This window comes from Dreissena polymorpha, chromosome 8, assembly GCF_020536995.1.
Source record: "Dreissena polymorpha isolate Duluth1 chromosome 8, UMN_Dpol_1.0, whole genome shotgun sequence".
NCBI lineage: Eukaryota > Metazoa > Mollusca > Bivalvia > Myida > Dreissenidae > Dreissena > Dreissena polymorpha.
The window spans coordinates 82229930-82256681 of record NC_068362.1 but is presented as its reverse complement, the minus strand read 5'-3'; the positions used below and the strand labels follow the sequence as shown (position 1 = coordinate 82256681).

The window sequence follows — 26752 nt, the reverse complement described above, 5'->3', positions numbered from 1 at the left end:
TTGAAAAAAACGTCAGCCATGCTTTGAAGCACTGGAACCGGTATATTGACCACTGAACAGAGAATTATGATGATCATTTCTGTAGAACATTTTATTTGAATAAAAAATGTCTTTATCGAGGAAACTTTATTTAAATATAGATGATAATGATTTAGACAGAGGACACAGACGCGTTTACACTTCTGAAGTTACTGTTACTAAAATATAAAATAAATAATTAAATAAATATACAGTCAATTAATTGATTGTATAGTTGTCTTTATTACGTCCAGTAGGCAATTGTATAATTATAAATTAAATGACAAAACATAATATAAATACTTCCAATATAATATTTAATGTATGTAGAGTTTTGGAGGGTTATAGAAGACGAAAGTACTTTAAAGTTTATATTATTATATTGTTCCTAAGAAATTTAAATTATAAACTGAACACATAATATTATGTTTTAAAACAAATACTTCTAGAAAGTAGCAAATATGAACATGAAACTAAATTAAACTATAAGTTGGCACTATAAACACAGCATTCAAGCTTTAATTCATATTCGAGCGGTTTTGTCCGTAACATTTCTGCCAATTACATAAAACAGCTTTTGTTTTCGACCAACAACAGCCAGTAGTTTCAGCCCATTCAATAAAGTCTCAGTAATATTTTTTAAGGTTCAGAAATATTTAACTTTGTTTGTTGTGGGCTTATTTTCTCCATATCACCAATCAAATTCTCTTCATTGTTTTTCTATATTGAAAAGATTCAGGTGACATTTCATAGTCAACAACAGTGACCGATGTGAGAGGAAGTTAATTCAAGCAGATAGATCAAGAGGAAAGAGTCATTTTCTTGTAAGACATAATCCAAACTTGAACTTGTTTTATCAATATAAAGAAGTGAAACCTTAAAATCAACCCAGTTCGCCAGGTAAGCTAATCTCTATCAAAGGAGCTTTAATAAAGGAAAGAGGTCTTATAGTAGACTTATTATTAATAGTTCTGATAAGTGGCTTGCTGTTCCACATAGTCCAATATGACGTCATAGCAGAACTTCAGCTGCATCTACAAAATATATATAATTTATTGTATTGTGAGTTTGAAAAGCAAAACAAAGTTTCATTCTTCCGTAATTATCGGAGTCAATAACACAACTTGTTACCAGACTAAAGTTTCCTGCGTCTAATATTTCGGGGCGTCTTATATATATGGACAACATTAAAAAATGTGAAACAATCATTTCAGAAAGCTTCTTTACAACTTACACTGTGCGAACAAAAGTTAAAATTGCAAATGTTTTATCAAATAAACATGCCTTGCTGTGGATAAGAGGACTATTTCCTTGCACCATTGTCTTGACAGATTCTAAGATGTTAATTTGTCCATTCTGTGCTGATATGCGATAAATCTCGTTAATCAGAACAGCCACGACACCGCATTTCTGGAAACAGGTACTGTAAATAATTGAATACAGGGAATTCCTCATGTATTGTTGGCATAACGTAGATGAACAAGATATGTAAACTTGAATGGGATAACATTTTACGGGCATTAAGTATCGTGAAAGCTGTTTTCTAAGCATATAGTTGGAAATAGAAATATAAGAATCATATTGGAAAACAAACTGAGCTAAATGCATGCGCGTAAAGTGTCGTTTTAGATAAGCATGTGCAGTCAAGACAGGCTAATCAAGGACGAAACTTTCTGCTGTTATGGAGTTTTTCCTTCAAACGAAGTGTCAACTCAACGAAATTCTAGTCCATTATTGGCCTGTGCAAACTGCACAGGATTATCTGGGATGACACTTTGCATACATGCTTTTTACGCAGTTTTTTTTCCAGATACAGGCGTAGATGTCGTAAGACTGTACTAACTTGTCAAGTATAAATATTGGTTCGTCGTCTTTCATTTCCGGTTGCCACGTTTGTACCGCCTCTATCATCTTGAGAAGTGATGCCCTCTCTGTGTGTGTATCATCTCCTTTCCATGAAGTCAACACAAAGTGTCTGATGGTTTTGTCGCAGCCACTCTATAGTTTTTGTTTTGGTTTAAACAGTATTAGGAGAATATATTGAAAATGAAAATATGAATTACATTCAGAGCTCCAGATAATAGGCGTATCTGCGTATCTACGCATTGAAAAAATAAACAAAAACGCATTAAAAATCGGCCCAGTACGTAACAAAACGCAATACAAATCTGTGTACGTATTTTAAATCGATCAAAGTGCGTAACCGGTTTAACCAATAATCCAGTTGAGTATTTTGTGTAAGTTAACTGTTTAATCAAAAGTGAGTCAATCAAAATAAGCTTGTAATAAAAATGGCGGCCCATCATGTTTGTGGATCAAAGAAGGGACGTTTTAAGCGACCAGCGGCTCCTGCGGGGATATTTTTAAAGAAAGTCTGTTCATAACGTCATTTTAAATTCCTTCTGTTTGCATTTAACAATATAAATAACAAATAATAATATTTCTAGATTAAACACGCCATTTACTATTTCGGTTTTCTATGGAAATGGATAATACCCCTAAATACCCTTTATGGCTGAAACAAAGGAGTAAAATACGCTTTAACAATAATATGAGGGGTTGAAATACCCTTTTGACTAAATCCTTATCTGGAGCTCGGATTACATTAATGCAATAAGAAAACAAGATACACACAACTAAAATGAATTCTTCTCTAAACATATCCGTGGTACGTTTTAGAATTAATCACGTTATAACGTTATATCGTTATAATTTATAACATGTTTACTTTAGCTTGTGCATGAGGAAATACAACAATACAGCGATATAAACTAGGTGCAGCAGGAAATGGGAAGAATAAGTCATTTGTTGTATTGATTTTATAGTGTGATATTAATATTGTTTTAGATTGTTTTATCATTAACAAGAACGTTATCAAGTTTTCGAATGCTTTATAGTAATAATATATTTTTTTAAATCAACTATTAAATAATATCTTAACATACCTCGTGTGCGTTTTTCTTCACGGAATAAATTACTTCAACAAATCCGTTGTGTAGCGTCTCTTTCATAACAGACGCAGTTCCGTTTTCTAAATGTTCCCCGTCTTGTCCATCTATGAGTACGTATTTCTGGCAATGCAAACATGAAAACATGGCTATTTTGTAAAATATATGTATATAATAAAGAACATCTGCCTGTACTCATAGTAGGTCAAACAGTAGGTTAAGTTAAGTCATATTGTTAAAAAGAAACTGGTACATGTATTCCATTAAATGCCCAAGATAAATGCAATTAACACAATCTATATAGTATTGTACGATGTGTCGTAACCGTTGTTCTAATTAAATAAGCACTGTTCTGGGAAAATTAGGCTTAGTGTGCAAAGTGTCGTCCCTGATTATCCTGTGTAGTCCGCAAACAAGAATTCGTCCCTGATAATCATGTGTAGTCCGCAAACAAGAATTTGTCCCTGATTATCATGTGTAGTCCGCAAACAAGAATTTCGTTCGGAAGAGACTTGCTTTAAACGAAAAACACCATTAAAACGGATAGTGACGTCCCTGATAAGACCGTCCCTGATCAGACAGACTAATCTTGGGCGACACTCTACGCACATGAGTTTAGCCCCGTTTCCCAAGAACCAGTTAAAATGTCAAGTGTCTTATTAAATGAATGGCTTTCATTTGTTTGCTGCGTTTGTGTGAATCAATAATTCGATAAAAAATTAATACCGTGTCACTTCCATTCGATGAAATATCGATCAGCGTTACTGAACCACGTTGTTCCAGACGAGACCAAAACATCGACAGCTGTGGTACCGTTGGTCTGCTAACCACACATATTCCATTCTTTGAACTAAAAGTCTGTGCAATATACATATTGGACAGTGTTCGAATGAGGCCATAAATTGTCAAATATTTATGAATTTATATAAAATGTGTAAAAAAAAACTTAGTATACATATATTTCAATATAAATTAAAATAAAAGCTAAGAAGAACATGTGTCGAAAAATGCAAAATAAGCCAGATATTTAATTCTGAAATCGAAAATGTCTGTACAGTCGAATTCGCCAGCATGTATACTGTATACTGCTTGTACTATGGGAACCTAAATTTAGTTTAACGAATCATTTTAATTTTCTTTAACGAATTCTATTCATACGACACACGAACACTAACTCCGATCCTAATAAAAAGACGAATGCGTCGGTTATATCTTTGTCACAATCGACTCGGGGCGCTAGTTTGTCTTTGCTGCATTTTATGAAATTCGCATTCAACCTATAATTTTTCTTGTGTTATTGTATTATTTTTTTTTAAATGTATTACAATTTTACACATATAAAAATCGTATAGTCTCGCTTTAAACGAACAATATTAATTTCAGTTTACATCAAGTATAAATCGCATATAAACATCACTGGTTTCATTTGGGTAACGTGCAGTCTAGAACAAACTGAATAAGGCAATCAGGCATTTTACCTTATGTGGAATGAATGAGTAGTAAAAAAAAACTTAAATCAAGTAATAAGTCATGTTTATCGACGACATGACATGAAACGGTAACTATAATTCACTTACCGGGATATTGAGTTCAAATGGCTGTTCGCTCATTCTATTCTGTTGAGCTCGATAAGCGTGTACTGCAAATATAAACACAAAGCATGAATTGTTAAAACTAGGCTTAATGCATATGCACAAAGTCCTATGTTAGCCTGTGCAGTCCGCACAGGCTGATCAGGGACGACAATTTGCGCTTTTAAATATTTTTTCTTATAAAGGAAGTCTCTTCTAAAAGAAAATAAAGTCTCAAACTGCAAAGGCTAATCTGGGAAGACACTTTTCTGCAAATGCATTATACCCTGTTTTCATAGAGCGAGAATCAATTCAGTACACATAAACTGCGTATTTAGCAAACATTATTCTTTTTTTAAATTGTAAAGGGCCTTACGTTCAGTCCCGACTGTCTCAATATTGCCATATTCTGCTTCTTGACTGGACACTTCTTTTAGCTGTACTGGAAGATGTTCCACACTTTGCCTCACTAGCTGGAATTGTAAATAGATGTGAATAAATCTTGTATGTGTTATCTATAAAAGTTACTGTCTTTTATTTCTTTAACATAATGAATTTAAATGAAAATTGACATCGTAAACATTTTAAACATGTCATTGTTATGACACGTGCTTTTTTTAAATTAAGATCTTATTTAACTCATAAAAGTTGGCTTTTATGTTGCTATATGTAGTCTTTATTTAGTTTCCTAGGCCTTTTCAATTATAACTTTGCGTTTATTGGTGGGTAGTGATTGCGAAAGAAACCGTTAAAACCGATGTGTTAAACAAGAAAGTGAGTATTTACTTAAAAGTGAATGAATGTACATAAACAAAATAATAAAGAAAAAGCAGAAGATGAAGCGGAATTTTTCGCAGCAACAAAAAGCAATTAAAATAAAAAAGTGTCACTATCTCGTACTACCACTACCATTGGGTTCGTTTACTCGAAGTAAAATATATTTAAAATTTATAATTACAATTTATAATTGTTCAACAATAACAGTAGGAATAACGCGAACCGTAGGTTTTAAACAACGCTCACGTTAAGGAAGACCGAATGATAGACGGGCACAACGGCTACATTCCGTTTTGTTCAAAGTATACTACCGACAATAATAAAACTTAATCATATATTCCTATGTACCTTATATATTTGTATATCAAGTGAATAGGAAACTTTCATACCAGTTAATGTTTGGAGACAGATCATATTACTCAGAATCAACCATTTTAGTCTTCAATTATTGTAAAATAGAATCAGGTGCAACAAAACACACAATTTGATTACAATATGTTATATAATATTTCGTTGCAAATGCTCGGTAAGCCTCGCTGTTGTTTTTTTTTAAATCTAAGCCTCACCTCCTGTAATATATATATATATGTGTATATATATATATATTGATTTAAGCGATAAGGCAGTAACCCATATTTATATTTATATTACTTCGAACTGGTGTTCTAGTCGGGTGACTGTCGAGTCATCATTACGGCCCATCATGTAGTTGTAGACACGTTCGAACTGTCCGGTCGTCACGTGATGTGTCCCAATCAGGAGAGCCTCTGCCAGGGCCTCGTGTAGGTAGACGTACTGTTCCTGTATGGCATATTACATTTTTGGAATATAAACATATATTTTATATGAGTACCTGAATAGTTTAGATAATTTAATTCTTTTTTAGCTCGATTGCATCGAATGCCTTAGTCTTATTAAAACGAATCAAGTCCGTTTCGAGGGTAGAACCAGTTCTTGTTTTTTTTAGGGAGATTAGTGAATGTATATATGTCTCATGAATAATTATTCGCACATCTAAACTATTTTCTAAGCATATTGTAAGCTTATTTTTAAAACCTGCACATGAATAAATATAAATTAATACATAGTGCTATTATTCACGTATGTACTCTATTATTCACGTATATATTCTAACATTTACGTATGTATTCTAACGTATGCATTATATTATTTATATATATATATTCTATTATTCGAATATTTATTCTAGGAATCACGTACGTAATCTACGATTCACGTCTTTATTCTAACATTCACGTATGTATTCTATTACTCACGTATATCTTATATCATTCACGTATGTATTCTATGATTAATCTATGTATTCTATGATTAACGTATGTAGTCTAGGATTAACATATGTATTCTAAAATTTACATATGTGTTCTAGGATTCACGTCTATTTTGTAACATTCACGTAGATATTCTGTCATGCACGTATATATCATATCGTTCACGTTTGCATTATATGATTCACGTATATATTCTATGATTCACGTATGCATTATTTGATTCACGTATGTATTCTATGATTAACGTATGTATTGTATGATTAACAAATGAATTCAATGATTCACGTATTAATTCTATGATTTACATATGTATTCTTTGAATCAAATATTTATTCTAGAATTGACGTATATGTTCTATGATTCACGTCTTTATTCAAACATTCACGTATATTTTCTGTCATTAACGTATAAATGATATCATTGACGTTTGAAGCATATGATTCTATAATTCTCGTATGCATTCCATGATTCACGTATGTATCCTATGATTCACGTATATATTCTATGATTTACGTATGTATTCTATGATTCACGTATGTATTATATGATTTACGTATGTATTCTATGATTCACGTATGTATTATATGATTCACGTATGTATTATATGATTCACGTATGTATTCTATGAATCACGTATGTTTTCTATGATTCACGTTTATATTCTATGATTCACGTATGTATTATATGATTCACGTACATATTCTATGATTGACGTATGTATTTTATGATTCACGTATGTATTATATGATTCACGTATATATTCTATTATTCACGTATGTATTCTATGATTCACAAATGATTTATATGATTCACGTTTTTATTCTATGATTCACGTATGTTTTCTATGGTTCACGTATTAATTCTATGATCTACATATTTATTATAGAATTCACGTTTGTGTTCTATGATTCACGTCTATATTCTAACATTCACGTATATTTTCTGTCATTTACGTATACAATTATATCGTTCACGTTTGCATCTTATGATTCACGTATGCATTCTATCATTCACGTATGCATTCTATGATTTACGTATGTATTCTATGATTAAATTATGTATTTTATGATTTACGTATGTATTCTATGATTTACGAATATATTCTATGATTCACAGAAATATTCATTTAAAAATCGTAATGATCACTTGACCTTTGTTTGGACCATGCTGACCCTTTGTTCTCGCAAATTCTCGACCATCTGGAAAGGTCTCACGCATTTCTCCATCTTTGCTTGTGAAATGAGGTTGTCAAGAGCAATAAATGTTCCTGTTCGCCCAACACCAGCGCTGAAAATAACATATGCAAACGTCGATGCGATTGATTTAAATATGTATGACCTCAATATGTATTATATTAATATGATGTTTATAGTTTAATTATTTATATTTTTACGCAAGTCTGTCTTAATATCAATTGTAACCACGATAAGCTTTATATGCGCACGCTGATAAAGTGTTCTGATTTTTATGTACTTGTCTATTTCTAATATTTCTGTTCCTGATAATTAGTGAATCAGCGAAACACAATATTTATAAAACTTCTGTCACTAATCACATGATGGACCATGCATCGATCTACGAGTATCATATTTGCGGCGATTACGATGTGTGTTGCAGGGGGCAGATTAATGGTGTTCAGGTTCATTGTTGGAGGCGGTAAACATACTTAGCTGGGAATCAAACAGAAACTGAAGAAGAGACTTTACAATGATTAACTTGTGGAGAACAAGTAAGAGAATGTCAATGGCAAAGAACACAAGAAGACTTGAAACGTAGAAATACATAAACAGAGCGCTCTTCAACAATACCACGCGTGATTAAAAATGTTGGTAGCATACACCGGAAACATTTTCCGAATATGTACATATTAGAAAGCATTTAACCTCCCGGACAATCCAACGGTAGCCTTCAGAAGAGACTGTGACGTTGAAGACAATCTAGTGCACAATGAAAAGCAACAGTCTGTTCTTTCTTAGGCAAAACAAGAGCGGGCCATGCGATGCCCACCAATATGCAATTTATCCATATATGATGGGGGAAATTGCGTCTACCGATACAAAGGGCAAAGCCTAGACTGTAAATATGCGATAGCCGGAAACTCAACTGATGCTATGTACGAGGTGCTTTGCGTATGTTGCCGAGGCTTTCCGTACATATTGGCAATAGGAGGTACCGTATACCAAAAACACCTACTAAATACCTTCAGATTTAACACGCAGCACAGCCATCCTGTGCCAGAACTATTTTACATGTACGGCTACACGTTACAGGACTTCCTGATGATAATGCTGAAGTACAATGGGTCCGTTGAGAACCGAAAGACCATGGAGTAGCCAAAAATACGTAACCTCATATTCTTAAAACAATACGAGGTGAAAAACAAGGACTGAACGTAGTTATAGAAAATCGCGCCATTCGCACAATGTTTTTCAACATGACGACGTCACTTCTGTTTTAATTCCTATCACCAAATACCTTATGCGAGGGGAGATGACCTGGTTAAAAAAAAGTGAGGGGTATTTGTTTACCTGCAGTGAACAAGGATTGGTGATTGCTGCTCATCCCGAGTGTACACCGCTCTCAAAAAGTCGACAAGACACCAGGCTGTGTCGGGAACATCTTTGTCAGGCCACGCCTTGAGGTGATACTGCTTTACTACCCTGGTATCATGGACCTGTTATCCCAAATACCAACAAAACATAGTAACAAAAAATGTTGTCATTTGAGCCTCGTTCTGGAAAACTGAACATAATTCATGTGCGTAAAGTATCGTTCCACATTAGGCTGTGAAGTCTGCATATGCAAATCATGGACGACATTTTCGGCTTGTATGGAATTGTGTGTTTAAAAGAAGTCGCGTTTTACGAAAGCCCGGTTCAGGCGGAAAATGTCGTCCCAGATTAGACTGTGCAGTCCGCATGGGCAAATCATTGACAAAACTTTCGGCTTTTATAGAATTGTTCGTTTTAAAGAAGTCGCTTTTTACGAAAGCCCGGTTCAGGCGGAAAGTGTCGTCCATGGAGAGCTGTGCAGACTCCACAGGCTAATATGGGACGACACTTTAAAAACATACAGCAAGCCCCCCGTTTTGTCAGCGCGAAGTTCATATTAGCATAAATTGTTCTATATAAGTTTACAGATTAGTAAAAGTAAGGTTAGTTCATCACTGGTGTTGATATCGTCTTAATATGACACTTACGTGTACACTTAAGAATTCGAATGCGGCATTAAGCAGACAAGTCCAGTAAAATTAACGATAACCAACTAATCCCCACCTTCGTAACTTGGAATGTCCGGACATTGTAATCGCCCGTCTCCACGACATCAAAGTATTTGACGTCAACACGTCCATACTTGCAGACACCGTTCAGCTCCTCCGGCCAATATTGAAGACATTTCAGCTGCGTTATAATACGTCATGTGGATCAATTTCACACACTATGAACGTAATTATTAATACAATATTAATCCTTTAGCAGTCTAAGATGTTCACTATCCACGCCAAAATGTAACAGAAAGGAAAACGTCGATTCCCCTTCGCATATAAATATGTAAACCAATCAATATTCCGCTCCCAGTACAAAAAAAAACAACAAAATATCAAGTCATGTACAAATATAAAAGTCATTAAAAGACATGTGTAAGGTAATGTTAAAAAACTTACTCTTATATCTCTAAAACAATCAGTTTGATGTTGAGTAATGTTCATATGCTGACTCTTATATCACAAATACAATCAGTTTGATGTAAGAAATCTTCATATGCTGAATCTTATATCGCACATACAATCAGCAGCAACTTTAAAGCCCCTACCGTTCCCATTTCGACCAGGTTTGTCAACATCACAATCTTGTCTACCTTCTGCTGCCATATCATACGCCAGAAATCCTCCAGCGTTTTCTCAGTGGCGCCTTAAAAGGTAATTTTGCCAAACATGCCTGTTATTAAAACCAGTTAGCTCTTGTCGATATCGATTCAATACATTTTGTGAGAGTTATTGAAGCTCGTTCTCAGGAAAATGGGCTTAATGCATGTGCGTAAATGGTTGGCTCAGATTATCCCTCTGCAGTCTTACAATGTCTGCCGTTTATGCAATTTCTCTTTCAAAGGACTGAAAATTTTCTTACTGAAAATCTACGCGAAAGTGTCTTCCCTCAATAGCCTGTGCAGACCGCAATGGCGTATCTGTGACGGCACTGAACGCACATCCATGATGTCCAGTTTTCTCAGAACGAGGCTGAATTTATTCGGTTAGCACGCGATTCGCGGTACTTAACAAACAGAAAAAAACAATGCTTGTGCGTTTTAAAAAATAAATAAAACGATGCATCCCTTACCCTGAGAAGCGATGAATTTCTTAATCTTCTGGAATCCCTAAATTGCAATAGAACAAAAATAAATGTTCTCAGTTAATATCACTATATCAACACTTATGATGATGATGATGATGATGCTGATGCTGTTGCTGCTTGCTGCTGCTGCTGCTGCTGCTGCTGCTGCTGCTGATGATGATGATGATGATGATGATGATGATGATGATGATGATGATACTGATGATGTGATGATTATTATTATTATTATTATTATTATTATTATTATTATTATTATTATTATTATTATAAATAATAAAAAATTAAAAATTAAATAATTCATTATATTGTTTCTTTATCTTAATAAATTCCTAACTTGCAAAAGAATTGACAAGTTGGACTCTTTTATTTGAATTATTTCAATTATTGTTTAATTAATTTAATTATTTTGTAACCGAAAAATATATTTACGTGTATAAAGCTCGCGTTGATATATTCGGAATCCCCTTCAAAATCTTTTGTCAAGGGCACGCGGTTATGGTCGTCTGAAAATAAAGATGAGATTCGCTCTGCAAAAACTGGGCTGAATGCATGTGCGTAAATTGTCGTCGCAGATTATCCTGTGCAGTCCACACGGGCAGATCAGGGATCATTCTTTATGGTTTAATGGAATAGTTCGGTTAAAGTAAGTATCTTCTTAAAAAAATTCCCTTAAGATGGAAATTAGCCTGTGCGTACTTAATGGCTAATCTAGGACGACACTTTACGCAGATCCATTAAGCGCCGTTTTCCCAGAACGCGTCTCATATGGTTTAGGTGAACCTTTGAGACCCCAATTGCGTAATAATACTTTATTTATAAAACAGTAGTTAACATTTGTGTGTGCAGTTTTGTAAAATTGACTAATGTCGCTATGAATTGAGCAAGAAGTTTACTTTCGAAGCATTTATTGACCCCAACGCAAATGCTTAGACAAAATCACTTACATGCATACATTTTCTTGTAGCGGTTTTTTCCCTTGTTTTCTTCAGACGATGCTATGTCGTGCTTATGAATAAGCCCGCTTCGCAATTTCTACCATAAATAAAAGAGCGATTATTTAAAAAAAATGAAAATGGGAATAGTTATTGAAATTGTATACTGTATTGTTTCATTTTTGTTTCCTTGCATAAAACTCGTCATCAAAGAATTTGAATCATTTTTCATTTTAGTTTTCTTGCTTTAAATTTGTAGTCAAATAATATTAAGTCGTCAAATAATATTGAATCACTTCGTTCATTGTTTTCTTACTTTAAACTTGTCATTAAAATATTGAATCACTTTTCATTTTAGTTTTCTGACTTTAAACTCGTCATTGAAAAATATTGAATCACTTTTCATTTTAGTTTCCTTGCTTAAAACTCGTCATCAAAGAATTTTGAATCTCTTTTCATTTTAGTTTCCTTACTTTAAACTCGTCATCAAAGAATATTGAATCACTTTTCTCGTGAATGTAATCCCAGAGATCATGAATTTTGATTCCAGGGGAAACTGTCTTAAAGCTGTAGTAATTGGGGTCATCACACTGTGGATCTGTTGAATTTACCACACCAGGCAATCTCTTGCTGACATCTAAAATTTCAGCATAAAAAATTGAATCTATTGATATATAAGACCGACACAAAGCATACAAAAACAAGTTTCAATACAATCTTCATTGAACAATTGTATAAGTGTATACCAAAATCGGAATATGTTAAATGTATAAATGTAAGTTGTGAGCATGGAAGTGCATGCATATGGGTGTCATGATATTATATTCAGCAATCGAGAAAGTAAAAAAAAATGTTATGTTTTCGCCGAGACTTATATTAGTTCACCATGAACAATAGTAATCTACATGCACTTGAATTTTACAAACATGGACCCAAATACCTTTTGAACTGATATGTGTTGTATCATCGACGGAGACATGTTCAACATTTTTAGCTCGATCAATCTCGTCGAAACCTGGCTCTATTTTCGAAAGTATAGATACCCCATGATGACTCTTTGGCCCGCTGAAATTAAGTCATTGATAACATTTCACCGGTACAATTTTGTAATTAGAAAATGTTGTTTGTACTTTTTCGTCAATCGAACATGTTTACTTCAATCATTTAAATTGAATATTAACTTACGATTCAAGTTTTCGCCTCCTGTAACACACAATTACGCCAGCAATACCAATGGCAATAAGTATAGCTGCGACGCAACCACCAACAACTCCAGCGATCATAATGGTATTAATTCCTCTTGACTCTTCTTGCGCTGAAATTTAGCAGTATATCAAGAAATGTGCAATTTACATATAATATATTGCTTATGTTGTGTTTGGTATGTACGATCTTAATATTTTGGATTTAAAAAAGACAATCAGCACCTTAACATGAGTCAGGGAAGGTAAAAAAATGAAAACATTGAATCTTTACGTTTGCAGAAACCGTTATCCATCCTGTACCCATCGTGACATTGTGAAGACAATGAACAGGATCCAGTAACTTTATGGCACTTGTCACAGTGACAGTTCATTGAACAGTTTTGTCCGTATGATCTCGAGTTGCAGGCTACAATAAAATATTGATATATACATATGAGCCTCGTTCTGGGAAAACTTGGCTTAATGCATGGGCGTCAAATTTCGTCCGAAATAAGCCCATTGCCGTCCATATAAATAATTAATCAAGAAATAGCTAAAACAAAAACTTGAAAATAATATTTAAACAGCTGTTAGAGACATTGTCACAGCTTGCTCCTTCAATGAAATTGCAGGAGGTTGAGCAGTTAAGACCAAACATACCTGGACTGCATGCTGTTAAAGTGGAGCAAAACATGCGATGATGAATGTATGGTTTTTAATTTTAATCGGATAAGTAACTTGAGTTACATACAATAGCAGTAATCTTAGCTATACGTCTGTTATATACCTGTAAGAAATAAACTTAGAAATAGCCGATGTACAGGTTTTGCACGCAAAAAACAACATCATGATCTCCATGACGACGTTAACATTTGCATTTTTACTTTTAGCGGTGGACATTTGTAAATCTAACCAATGCTACATTTACTATGAGATAAACCCGCGAAGAATTCAAAATAAAGAAAGTGAACGGAAACATACTTATAAATTGGCTCATATAGTAGGGATAGGGCAATTATACCAAACATGTCTGGATTGCAAGTCGAGAACGTCGAACAAAAGAAATGAGCATGACTAATTCATGTTTAATCGGTTGACGTTCGTCAGCATTGAAACGTAGTATTTTCGTTGAGTGAGATATCGTTATAAATAGTTAACATGTATAAAATTAAACATATACTTAACATTATTTGATTATTATACCGACAGTAATTGACAAATTAAAATCTTACCAACACTACAGTTACTTGTAATCCAACCAGGCGCACATTTGTTATCAGGACAGTGACCGGAAACATGGTCACAACTTGCTCCGTGTAGACAATTGCAAGGGGAGGAGCAGTTCTTTCCAAAAGTTCCTTGATTGCAAGCTGTAAAACACATGGTAATGAAACACTGTGTCAGTTAATCAATTCGTTAGAATAGTATCATGATACAAACTTTTTGCTATCGTGTCACTTCAATGTGATATATATATATTTACACTTAATATTTACCTCATTATTTCTAAAGTAAAATGCTGTTCTAAATAATTGCAATTCAATTCTTTTAAAAAACACGAATGAATGATTTCTCTGATATGTGTTGCACCATATCGAACGAATTTTAAAACCCAAGTTCAGTATATTTGGATCGAGCTTGGGGAAGTAAAGCTTCGCCATCTTTAGAAGCTGGTAAGGCCCCGTAGGCAACTATAATGGCGATGCCTATATTGTATCATTTTAAAGAAATCGATATCATCGGTGTGTTAAGATAATGACAGATATCATTTCGCCGCGTACCTAATTATAACTATAGCCTTAGGTATTTATCCGAGTTGACTAACATCACATAGTACTTTTGTCCGATATCAGCAAACTACTGAACTTGAATAACGACACAGAAAAAAGGACTGATTGAATAGAACATATTGCTTGCATTGACAGATGTATCATCGATATCTCTAGTTAATCTCCAGCTACGCTTATCAACTGAGCCATGTTCTGAGAAAGCTGGTCTTAATGCAGTCTGGACAGGATAATCAGGGACGACACTTTCCGAATAACCTGGATTTTCATTAAGAAGAGACCTTATGTAGACTATTAATTCCGATAAGGACTGGACAGGCTTATCTTGGGAGTCACTTTACGCATATGCATTAAGCCCCATTTTCCGAGAGCAAGACTCAAATGCCAAGACATACCTACGCTACAGTTGTCATGCGTCCATCCGGCAGCGCATTGGTTTTTGGGACAAGATCCATCACTATGGTTACAAGTCATGTTGTTATCGCAATTGCATATGGATGAGCAGTTAGCACCAAATGAGCCTGTGTTGCATGCTGTAAGCATTGAACAATGATAAGGATCAATCTGTATACATTCTGATTTCATTTAATGACGTCTTATTATGATGCATCGAGAAGTTTGGTATCCTCTATTGCATGTTTTCCTTTCATAGCAAACACAAATATAATATATAATTTAATACATGTATAGTGCACTTCATATGAATACGTCCTTATATATGTATATGACCTGTTTAGGTCCATAAAATGAGATAGAAGCAATTAAGACTATACACACCGGTCACTATTTTCATTTTTACCGAAGTCGCTAAATATGGACAACGGGCGCTAAATATGAACTGTATGCGCTAAATATTCGGGAATGATGTAATGCAAGGTTGAACTGTCCAATAGCGAGTTATTGTATTTACATGCTAACACTGGTAATGGTTAAAAGAAAAATGCATTTAAAATGATAAATTCTTTAAATTTCAAGACACATATTTACAACACACATAAACACAACGTGCAACATTTCAACGAGTGAAGTGTTTCTGGATTAGTAATTGCTAATGTCTAACCGTTTTTCAAGCGTTGTTTAGTTGAAGTTATTGATTGGGCACTATTTGATACTCATTAACAGAGTTGACCATGTTTGGTACAATATGTGAAATGAAAAATCTCTTGTCAGTTCCATATAAATGGAAAATCCCATGCCAGTACCATAAAAATAGAAAATCCCATGCCAGTAACAATGATCATGGTTATCAACCAGGCAACCTAAAAGTGAACATTGACTGGCGCAAAAACTTCGCTTTAATGCCCTCACTATAGTGCAAGTGAAAAAGTAACTATATGTTTCGTGAGTGAAATTTGCAGTTTACTATGTTATTTACAGGTATCATATATTTTTCAACTGTTGTGTTTTAATTTCTTTCATTTATATTGAAAACTTACTTTCATTGCACGCTTTTCCTTTCCAACCGTTTTCACAGACCCCATTCCAACATTCACCTGTAACACTGTCGCACGGCGCCACACGACAATGGCATTGTTCGGAACAGTTAACGCTGTAATTTCCGATTGGGCAGTCTGATAACAAACAGAAGTGAGCGATATTGTATCATTTCCAAAGTACGTATATTCAATTGAACGGACGTTGTTTGAGAATAGGCTATTGAACACACAAGAAAAGCAAGATATCATAATGTAATACACTAATCAAACTGAAAGCGATTTTCTGTTTGCTCATTTCATTTGGATTTCATAATTATATTTAAGTTACACGATTTTCTGATTTCACCATTATGTCAATATCGTACTAAAATGTCTTAAACATTTTAATCTTTTCGAAGTTATCATGCCATTTAAGTATTATATATGTTATAAAAAGCTGTGTGTGTGCTATGAATGTAGAATATTGATATGTGTTTTATATGTTGACTGTATCTGCGTATTGTCTATACTAAACAATTGTAGCAGTTGTTATGAATTGTTATGATTAATAATGCAATCATTATTAACTGCATAGAATATGTTCTGAATACTTGTTTGCGTTCGTTGTATGTGTTATTGTTTGCTATGGTACTCAGATTAAGAGAGAAACATAGCTTTACTTCAGAATTTTGTGCATAAAATGTTAATTGACTTTATGAAATAATCCGAAATCGTAATGCAATGTTAATCTGTGGATATATTAAATAAACAGGACAAGCTTATGTACGTCACCTTCTTGTCGGTATATCAATATCTCGCATATTGTCATGTAACCATATCCACTACCCGTAAACCGAACAATCTGTATTTCACGAGGAGGAGTTAGCCTCATCTCCGCAACGGTCTCATTTTTCGATGTTAATTGAAGGTATTCTGACATTAGACCTATTGACATGTAGATGTTGTCAAATTGAGCACCTGCAAAGAAGCATTACGTGTTCGTGACATTTAAATAACAATATAAACATTTAATAAGGCTTTTTAATTTTAATATCTGAGATCTCTGTTAAATTATGACAAAAAAACGCAAAATGTCTTTGAATCATTAACAGCCAAAACACTTGTGTAATAAAACAAACGACCGTGTAATTAGAAAAGGCATGCTTGAGCATTCTTTATAGACAATACGTATTTTATTGAACAAACACAAAAAAGTATTCTTACGTAAATCTGTACGTGTACCATAATCTGTACGTCCCAAAACAAGAACTTTTTCCACAATGTGAGTCTTGTTCAGTTTTAATTGCACCATCGATGGTCTCCTTAGTGCGGTGCAGCAATTACAGTCGTCAGCTCTTTGATTTAATGAGCCGTCATTGACTTTATCTGCGTTCCAGTACCAGTATGGAGTACCATACGATGTCACAGTGATGGCCGATATAGGGATCTGGGTTGGGTCTGAAATGAGACAAAGAACGACTTGATTGCTATAGTACAAAAACAAGCATAAGTTAATTGTAATATTTGGGTTTTTTGTTTGAGGGTATTATAGTTTTGATTTTAATTTTATAACAATACCTAGCTCAATGTAGGTTACAAGCCTCACAAATGCATGTGCTGAGTTGACAAAAAAACATGTCTTCATTTCATCAAAGACAGGGAAAACACGGAACCCAATCAACAGGGCTTTCGCGGTCAAAACGAAGAGTGAATTCATATTATGTATACCGGTTAAGTGTCGGGTTTTATAATTGTGACAAAATAATGTCCTTATATGTGTAAATTTACTTTCCAACTGACTACTTTTCTGAAGTGTTTGCGTTTTTACTATGTATATTACGTTATCCAACAACTTCTGCCATGACATTTATTTCATGCTTTAAATGATAAGTAATATTAACGTTAAAAGGACCAGCCTGCATTTCGTACCAGCGTTATAAGAAAATGATTTGACTCGATTCTTTCAGAAGATCAGTATCAACAAAGGAAACTGTTTAAAAATAAAAAAAGCTACACAGTAACACACATTATGCATTCACTTGACCTCATTGCATATATACCATTCAGTGTACACTATATTTCTACGAATGGGTTGTTCTACATTGTTTTACTCACGTGTTTGCCAATCATGACGTTCATAAACACGGTTAAGCGCATATATTTTGAATGTAAAATTATTGTCCACAAAGTCTTATTAGAGACCACACTTTCCGCCTTCAGTGGATTTTCGTTTAGAAGAGATCTTTTTGAAACGAAACATCCCATCAACGCAGAAAGTGTATTACCTTAATATTAGCCTTTGCGTACTGCAAATGCATTACGCACAGTTTTCTCAGATCGAGGCTCTATTGATGCTTGTTCCACGTCATTACATCATGCATCAACAAGTTGTTATTCTGTTGCTCAGGTAATTGTTAACATCTTTTATTCTTGTGTTATGCTTTTTAATTTGAATTTCAAAGCTATGCTTTTAAAGCTTACTTACACGCATGTATTTGTGATTGTTTTTTGTAAAAGACTGACGGTCTTTTAAATCGGTTTAAACCACCAATGCTTAACATTGACCGTTCTAAGACGGTTACCAGCTTTAATTAGTGTTATTAGTTTTGGTTTGTATGTAATGTACTGTATTATTACGGTAGTTGTCTGAAATAAAATGCAAGCGTGTGTACACATTTTTGTCTTTTTAGCTTTTCTGGAATTTATTTTTTTAACACTTCGCAAGAAATAAACTTCTTATGTACATGTGCGTATTAAACAACAGCGTTAGGCTTAAGACTATACTTTATACACGAACGTCGATTAAGGAAATTACTCATTACAAAACGGATGTAACACCGGTATTGGATAAAAAGTGTTTTCCTTAGTAGCTTGTATCGAAAGATTAAATAATAAATATCTTTTTTAAAGTCACACTATGACACCATACAACAGTGAAACTAAGCAAAATAATTTTTATTAGAATAGGAATTTGCAGAAAATAGGTTTGACAGTTCTACTTACTTAATTTTAAGTATGATTACTAATAGTTTTGAATGACTTTTTCATGTATGTTCAGTTTTTCAAAAGTGTTGAAATAGATAATGGGACTTATGTCAACATAATGCATTATTCACGAGTCAAATGTACGTGTTTAATTATATTGCTGTGTTTACATTCGACACATTTGAGTTATTTTAAGTGCACAACCACTTTTCAGAATGTATGTTTGCGATTCGGCCATATAAACGAGTCATCAGTTCTGTGTATGTTTCTACAACTACGTTAAATATCGACCAGGCTGCACAAAGCTAATTGAGCAAATTATTTGTGTTGCTGTATCTGTTTAATAACATATTTGTAACAGAGTTAAAGCGAAAACATACATATATATTGTTTCCTTTTTCCACATTTCGTTTTTTGTAAACGATGAAATCCGGCTCGAAAGAAACAATAATGTCAATGGTTTAAATTGATATTTGCAGTAATTTATATAGAATATAATAGACTTTATATAAGCGTAGAATACACATCCACAGAAGCTATATGGGAAAAATATATTCAATCACGTTGTGCAAAACCATCAATTTTATTTTATCATATTCTGGATAAATATTAACTATAGTTTTTTTTTTCATCCTTGCAATTTATCATAAAAATACTTTTCTAAATCTAACTTGTATTTTATGAGTTTCAAATGTAATATTTGTATTGCCAATTCAGTTTACGTTCGTCTTTAAAGGGGCCTTTTCACAGATTTTGGCATTTTTTAACTTATTCATTAAATGCTTTATATTGATAATTGTAAACATTGGATCGTAAAAGCTCCAGTAAAAAATCAAGAATAAAATTAAAAAAAGGAAAAGAACATTGCCCGGAGCAGGTTTCGAACCAGTGCCCCCTGGAGTCCTGCCAGAGTCCTGAAGTAAAAACGCATTAGCCTACTGAGCTATTCCGCCGAGTACACACACTTGACGTATTTTATACCTTATATAAGTAATCTTCGTAGTTTCACAAAATTGAACGACAAAAACAGAACTCTTCAAATTATTCAATCGTTTCGCGTTGCAACGCTTTATAATTTTTAGGTTTTAAAATCGTCAAAAGATGCATATAATGGCTATATTAGACCATGGTAAATGTTCAGTATTACTGTTTCCTCACAAATATCATAACTAAAACGAAAATTTGCAAATCTGAAACAACTTTTTTCAAATTTGTCAATTTACCAAAGCGTGAAAAGATCCCTTTAAAGGTTAATAAATGACTGGACAACATAGCGCCATTGCTATATTGCGAATATTAACTAAACTTATCATAATGCCAGTTTTGAAAACTGATATATAAAATGTTGTAAATACTACTACTACTACTACTACTACTACTACTACTACTACTACTACTACTACTACTATTACTACTACTACTACTACTACTACTACTACTTCTACTACTACTACTTCTACTACTACTACTACTACTACTACTACCACTACTACTACTACTTCAACTAATGTGTTTTCGATGTGATAAGACCTTTTTCCAAACCGGCATGGGTATCAATTAACTTATTTGACTTATTTAAAGATCTAACATTTTTAATTCACAAATATACAATTATGCTCGTTTGGCATAATAACGTGATCTAGTACCCTGCCCGTATTCCACTTTTGCATAGGAAAAAGTAAATATCTGCACATCTCAAAATTTGTCACAGGCTTCCATTAGCAAAGGGAATATTTTACCTACCACAGGGCAAAGTTTGCGTAATTTCCTAAACATCATACACGAGTTCGGGATTGCGTTTTGATATAAAGACTTCACCGGGTTAAAACATTAACGAGCGTCGTTGCGGGGAATAAAACGTATGCTAAATTCCCGCTGTAAAATGTTATCTTCCGGGTTTGGGCCTTTCAATCTTTTTTCTACTATAAATTTCGAAAATCGATCAATGTAACTGAATAAAACAATATTTACACAAGAAGTGTTTACATTATTGCATACACTTTCGCTGTTATTAAAAAAAGGGTAATAAGGTTAAGCTGAAACATATATGTATATTGCTTTGAACGCGAATTTATTGCAGGTTCTAATTATAATTTGTAAATCAAATTTTTCAGACTCTCATATTTCCTTTTCAACTTAATATTTTTTCGGACAGTTGCATTTTATCCACACTTTTTCAAAAGTGCCTTGATCCGTTGAAACATCGCAAACGTGTTTTGAAAACCGAATGGCCGTCGTACAACCTGGCAGATGATTGCAAAAGTTTATGGACCGTAACATTTGTTTTATTCGTTTACATAGTCATTTACACCTTATGTACGGTAGATAATTAATGCAGACTCAGACGGGGATTTACCTCAAATTTAAACCGAAAACTAAATGTTGTTATTCAGTTTAAATGATCGTTGTAATGAACCGATTAGGTCTTCTAAATGTATTTATTGTTTAAGCTTTGTATCATTTAACGAACAACTGTTTGCTGTCCATTAGTGTCTACAATGATTTTACTTATTTCTTTTGGATGTTCATACCACATAATGATAAATGCTTGTACTTTTTGGTCAAAACTGAAACATAGCGATTCTTACTGAAAAACGACATCACGCATATTATATGATTTTAAGTTTAAAGCATATCTTTAAGTACATTTGTATTTTATATTACACGACGTGTTATTTACTAGCACACGCTATTATTTTGACAATTACCGACTAACAGAGTAATATTCAAACGTCGATGTAATCTGTATATGTATTTTCACGGTGTATATTCGGGCACTTACGTTTCGGATAATATTTATGTATCTTAGCTTGCGGAATTAACCACTTTAATATCTTTCTATCGTCCGAAAACTTAGTCATTACAGAATACAGTTTATCAAACAGCGTTTTATTTGGAACCAACATGTGTTGACATATCAATATGACACAATTTTACCTTATTGCTTTATGAAATGACCATCGGTTTCATAAATGTCAAATATAATCTTAAACATGTATGCCTATTTTCTATGTCATTGCGTGTTATACCATGGCGGAAATGTTAGAATTAACAATGATTCTTTATACGACTCAAATAAGTTAATTGATACCCATGCCGGTTTGGAAAAAGGTCTTATCGCATCGAACACACATTAGTAGAAGTAGTAGTAGTAGTGGTAGTAGTAGTAGTAGTAGTAGTAGTAGTAGTAGTAGTAGTAGTAGTAGTAGTAGTAGTAGTAGTAGTAGTAGTAGAAGTAGTTGTAGTTGAAGTAAAAGCAGCAGCATCAGCAACAAAAGCAGTAGCATTAGAAGGAGGAGTATAAGTATGATCGTCGTCAATAAAAATTTATTAATTAAAAACAAAATATGATCATCATAACTATAATATTCATGATCAAGATAAATATGATCAAGATAAAATGATAATGATGTCTATAATACAATTAAAGTTCGAACTTTACCTGCGTCTGCCCATGACCTTAGTAAATATCCTATTATAAACAAAGCAATCGTTTCTTGCGCAGACATCATAAATCAAATTACTGCTTGAAAACCCGCTACTGATCTTAATAAACGTCGTTAAAAAGGTCGAGTGTATTCAAGCGAACTTGTAAACCGATATACCGAAACATCCGGTTGTAAAACATCCTAATATAAATACATTTCATCAAGTAACGATTGAAGCTTGATAGTAAAGCTCAAGTGAACTTTAATTCATGTGTGAGGATTCTCGTTTAGTAAGTGTGTGTCTTGTAAAATACAATGGTTTGTGTTTGACGAATGATAAATAACAAAGCGCATATAATAATACGTTATCTGTCCTGTTGTGAAGCTGTAGTTTCACTTTTGTTAAATTGTATTTTAAACGAGACATTGCAATATCTATTTCGACGAGCGCCAAGCAGTCAAATCATAATTGAAAGTAATTTTACGATGGCAAACATAGGTTTGGCAATAGTGTAAACTTAACAAAGAATTACTTACAAACCGCCTTTTTACGATCACTATCTTCAAAAACGTACACAAGTTACGCTATTTTACTTAACTTTAAAAAAAAACATTTTATTTCCAAAAGCAAATAAGTACATTATTACAAATGTATAAATTTAGAACCATCATACAAAACGGAAAAATGGTTAAATCTAAATTTATGCAACATTATAGGGGGTCTTTTTCTTGGGATAGTATTTACATTTTAATATGGTGTTATGCACACATGAATGAAAATACAAATTACAAAAGAGAACACAAAACACAAAACGCAATAGTTTCATATTTTACTGAGTTCATTCCGGATTAAATAGTTATAATAATATAATAATAATAATAATCATCATCATCATCATATCATCATCATCATCATCATCATAATAATAATAATAATAATAATAATTTAGTTTATGCCGTTGCAAACTCTTAAAACATAATGTTTAAATTTGAAGTTTTATTGAACTCCGAAGGGATATTACCGTTAAGAACTAGAGCAAATACTATTTCTTTAATGTTATGGTAAGTTGTGGAAAAGAAAACAAAAAAAGGAAAGACGACGAGGAATTCAAGACAAAATGCAACAATATGACAAATATATATTAAACATTTGGAATTCAATACTTCTAAGTCAATTTTAAGTTTCTGTAGAGGAAAAAAAATGCATTATGACACAAATTTTAAAGATCACACGAACCTTTGTGTTTTCCGTTTGGGGAATTTGAAACAGGGTTAGAGAACTTAAATATATAAAAGTTGGAGAAATAGAGAATACTAGGTTAGCGTTGAATACAGAGAAGTTTATGTTGCGAGGCTTAGAACGCCGGGAGCGCGAGCCTTGGCGCGCGCTTTCGGTGTTCGAGCCGAGCAACATATACTTCTCTGTATTCAACGCTAATCGTAGAATTCTATTTATCCCATTTGATTTTTATTCAACGAGACATTTAACATAAATAGATCTAATAACCTTAACAATAATTTTAATTCATTCTTAAAGGCGCTTAAAATCGAACGAATGTAACCATGCCTAGTGATATAAGAATGTATTTGTTCTGGTATGCAAAATAGTCTTTATAAAATTTACACACAAACTGTAAAACGAGAAAAATTATCACCATATGCCTCGATTCAATTTTACACATCATGCGAATTGTAACACATTACGACCGCGAAAAGAAGATTTTACTTTAATATCATTCAATTTTTTTTCGAAAGAAAATGATCAAAATCCAATATGGCGGCGATTGCTCCTGACGAAATGATGTCGATGTCAACATACTTGTACATGTAGATTAACACACAGAGTCGGTCTAAACATAAATTATCAAAACAAATATACTCGCCTTATTTTTTCTTGGACACTGCAGATTTTTATGGCGTCTAGATCTATCCGTCACATCCTGTAGTTTGTGACCCAACACAAGATAATCCGTCATAATTCTATTAATTTTTGAAACACTTGTTGCAAACGGGTTATTCTTACTGAATATACTTTCTTTGATAAAATTACAAAGACAAAGTTTATTCATCAAAGAAAATACCCTTACGTTTACCAAAAGCAAAACATTTCGAATAGACTACTGAACCAAACTACACACCCATTAACATGTTCTAAACACACAATTTCACATCCAAAAAGGCACGCACATTCTGAAAATCAATAACACGAACAAGCTAGATCTACATGTAGATCTAAATCCTTCGTCTCACCGGTTCCATCCGAGGTAAGAAGTTCATAGAATATGCACTTTTTCATAATTACATCCCCGATACATAAACACGAATAAATGCGAGTCTTCAATGTTTTATTTCCAGACATCGCATTCTTGTTTCGTGTACACCTACAAATGACATCACACAAATGACGCAATAAGCATGTCATTTTATGACGCAATCGATCAGCTGATTCATTTTACGGATGGCGAAAATTTTTGTCCCGCGACTAGATTTAAAGATCGTAGGTTGTATTTATAATTTTTAAGCCAAAGTTTTCTCAACTCTAGAGGTTTCTTTTGAAAAATCATTTAGTGGTTGAATAAAAAATAGTCCGTGCACGCGACAGGTTTATCCCACAGTGTTGAATAAAGGCTAGTTTATTCCATAGGGTGTTATACCGTCAATGTCGCGTTGAAAATGGGATAAAAACTGATGGACAATGTGATGTTGTTGTTTTTTAAATTAATTCGTATCGTTAAGTATTATTTAAATACTATAACGAACAGTAAGTTAGTTCTTTGTTACAGTTTCCTCATTCGATACAGAAATACGTAGCAAGAATGTATGAACAAACTTACTCTGCAGCTCAACATCAGGTTAACATATTTTTGCCTTAAATCAACATGCATCTTTTTTAGGAAAACATAGATGCAAAACAGTTATTTAGTACAGCACGAACTAAGTCACGCTTGGAACTGATTTTTTTTCTTCATTGGCTAAATTAAGTAAAATTCATAATTTGTTCGTTATTTACTTCCTTTTATTGAATATTGTATGTCAGTTACATGACGGTAGTACATGTATTATTATTTAAGTATTACTGTTGTGAAGACGCACTGGCATATATAAAACCGGAGTTCGGCATACTGATGAAGAGACTGAAGAATAAAATGTTTCTTTATTTGTTCAATATCGTTAGCTCAATGCTTAATATATAGGTACCGGTATTCTATGTCGCCGATTCACTGGTTCGCTGCAGATTATCAATCTAGTGAAAAATACCTCATACCCGTTTATAAGCGCACACAGCCATCTGTTAGTTGTTTGATTATACATATATATCACACAACCATATAAACAGGCATGCAAACATATATACATATTCCCATTAGAGACTTCGGCGTGTGCGCCTAGCTACGATGCAGAATGAGGCAAACATACTATGAAATCCTCATCCCCATAAAAAGATGGTTCATTCATAGTTATATAACACACCCTAACAACTCAACACGTCTTAACGTGGAACAATTTTACATGCATAGAAGGGACAATTTTACATAAACAAACATTTATTTACAAACATGAAACTATAGTTGTAGTTTGGCACGATCCGATCAGGATTCATGAATACCCTAACACTATGCTAATACTTTGTGGTGAACGTGTATCTTATAATAGATCCCGGAAAAAAGGAAATGACGTTGTTGTGAAATATTATTATAATTATCTCCCTTCAGGGCCCAGTTATTAATTGGGCTTCAGACCCAACGTGTGCATATATAATATATATGCAGTAAGCTATTGGGTCAAATTTGTTTGTTGATACATGCTTATCATTGAGGATTTGCTTGTCATTTGAAAGTTTTCAAAACACATTACATCGGTACGGTTTTAAGACAAGTAGCAAACGTGTTGGCAAAGGCAGATTGGGAATCTTCTTAGCCGACTAAAGCTTTTTACTTAGGGGACGTTTGTTTGTAACATTTAAGACCATTTTAATTCTGTGTAGGTCATATCGAGGCGGTTAGTTCGCCTGTGATTTCCGGAATAAAGTGCACTTACTCAATGCATTACCTGACAACTGTCT

The 26752-nt window shown here is 33.5% G+C and overlaps 1 protein-coding gene across 1 annotated transcript; it reads right to left on the bottom strand.

Moving 5' to 3' along the window:
- Window positions 1–379: 379 nt before the first annotated feature.
- On the bottom strand, window positions 380–22818 carry LOC127842821 (receptor-type tyrosine-protein phosphatase epsilon-like). The gene is made up of 25 exons (XM_052372566.1): window positions 22704–22818; window positions 17501–17734; window positions 17069–17254; window positions 16298–16432; window positions 15257–15394; window positions 14307–14444; window positions 13367–13501; window positions 13076–13205; window positions 12831–12955; window positions 12364–12527; window positions 11903–11990; window positions 11388–11461; window positions 10944–10980; window positions 10420–10517; window positions 9882–10007; window positions 9135–9280; window positions 7758–7893; window positions 5966–6115; window positions 4914–5010; window positions 4544–4605; window positions 3693–3824; window positions 2964–3089; window positions 1862–2016; window positions 1303–1441; window positions 380–1052 (listed from the first exon to the last, which is right to left on the bottom strand). Exons 1-25 carry the CDS (start codon window positions 22771–22773, stop codon window positions 981–983), a joined length of 3093 nt encoding a protein of 1030 aa, XP_052228526.1. The 5' UTR covers window positions 22774–22818; the 3' UTR covers window positions 380–980.
- Between the last annotated feature and the right edge of the window lie 3934 nt (window positions 22819–26752).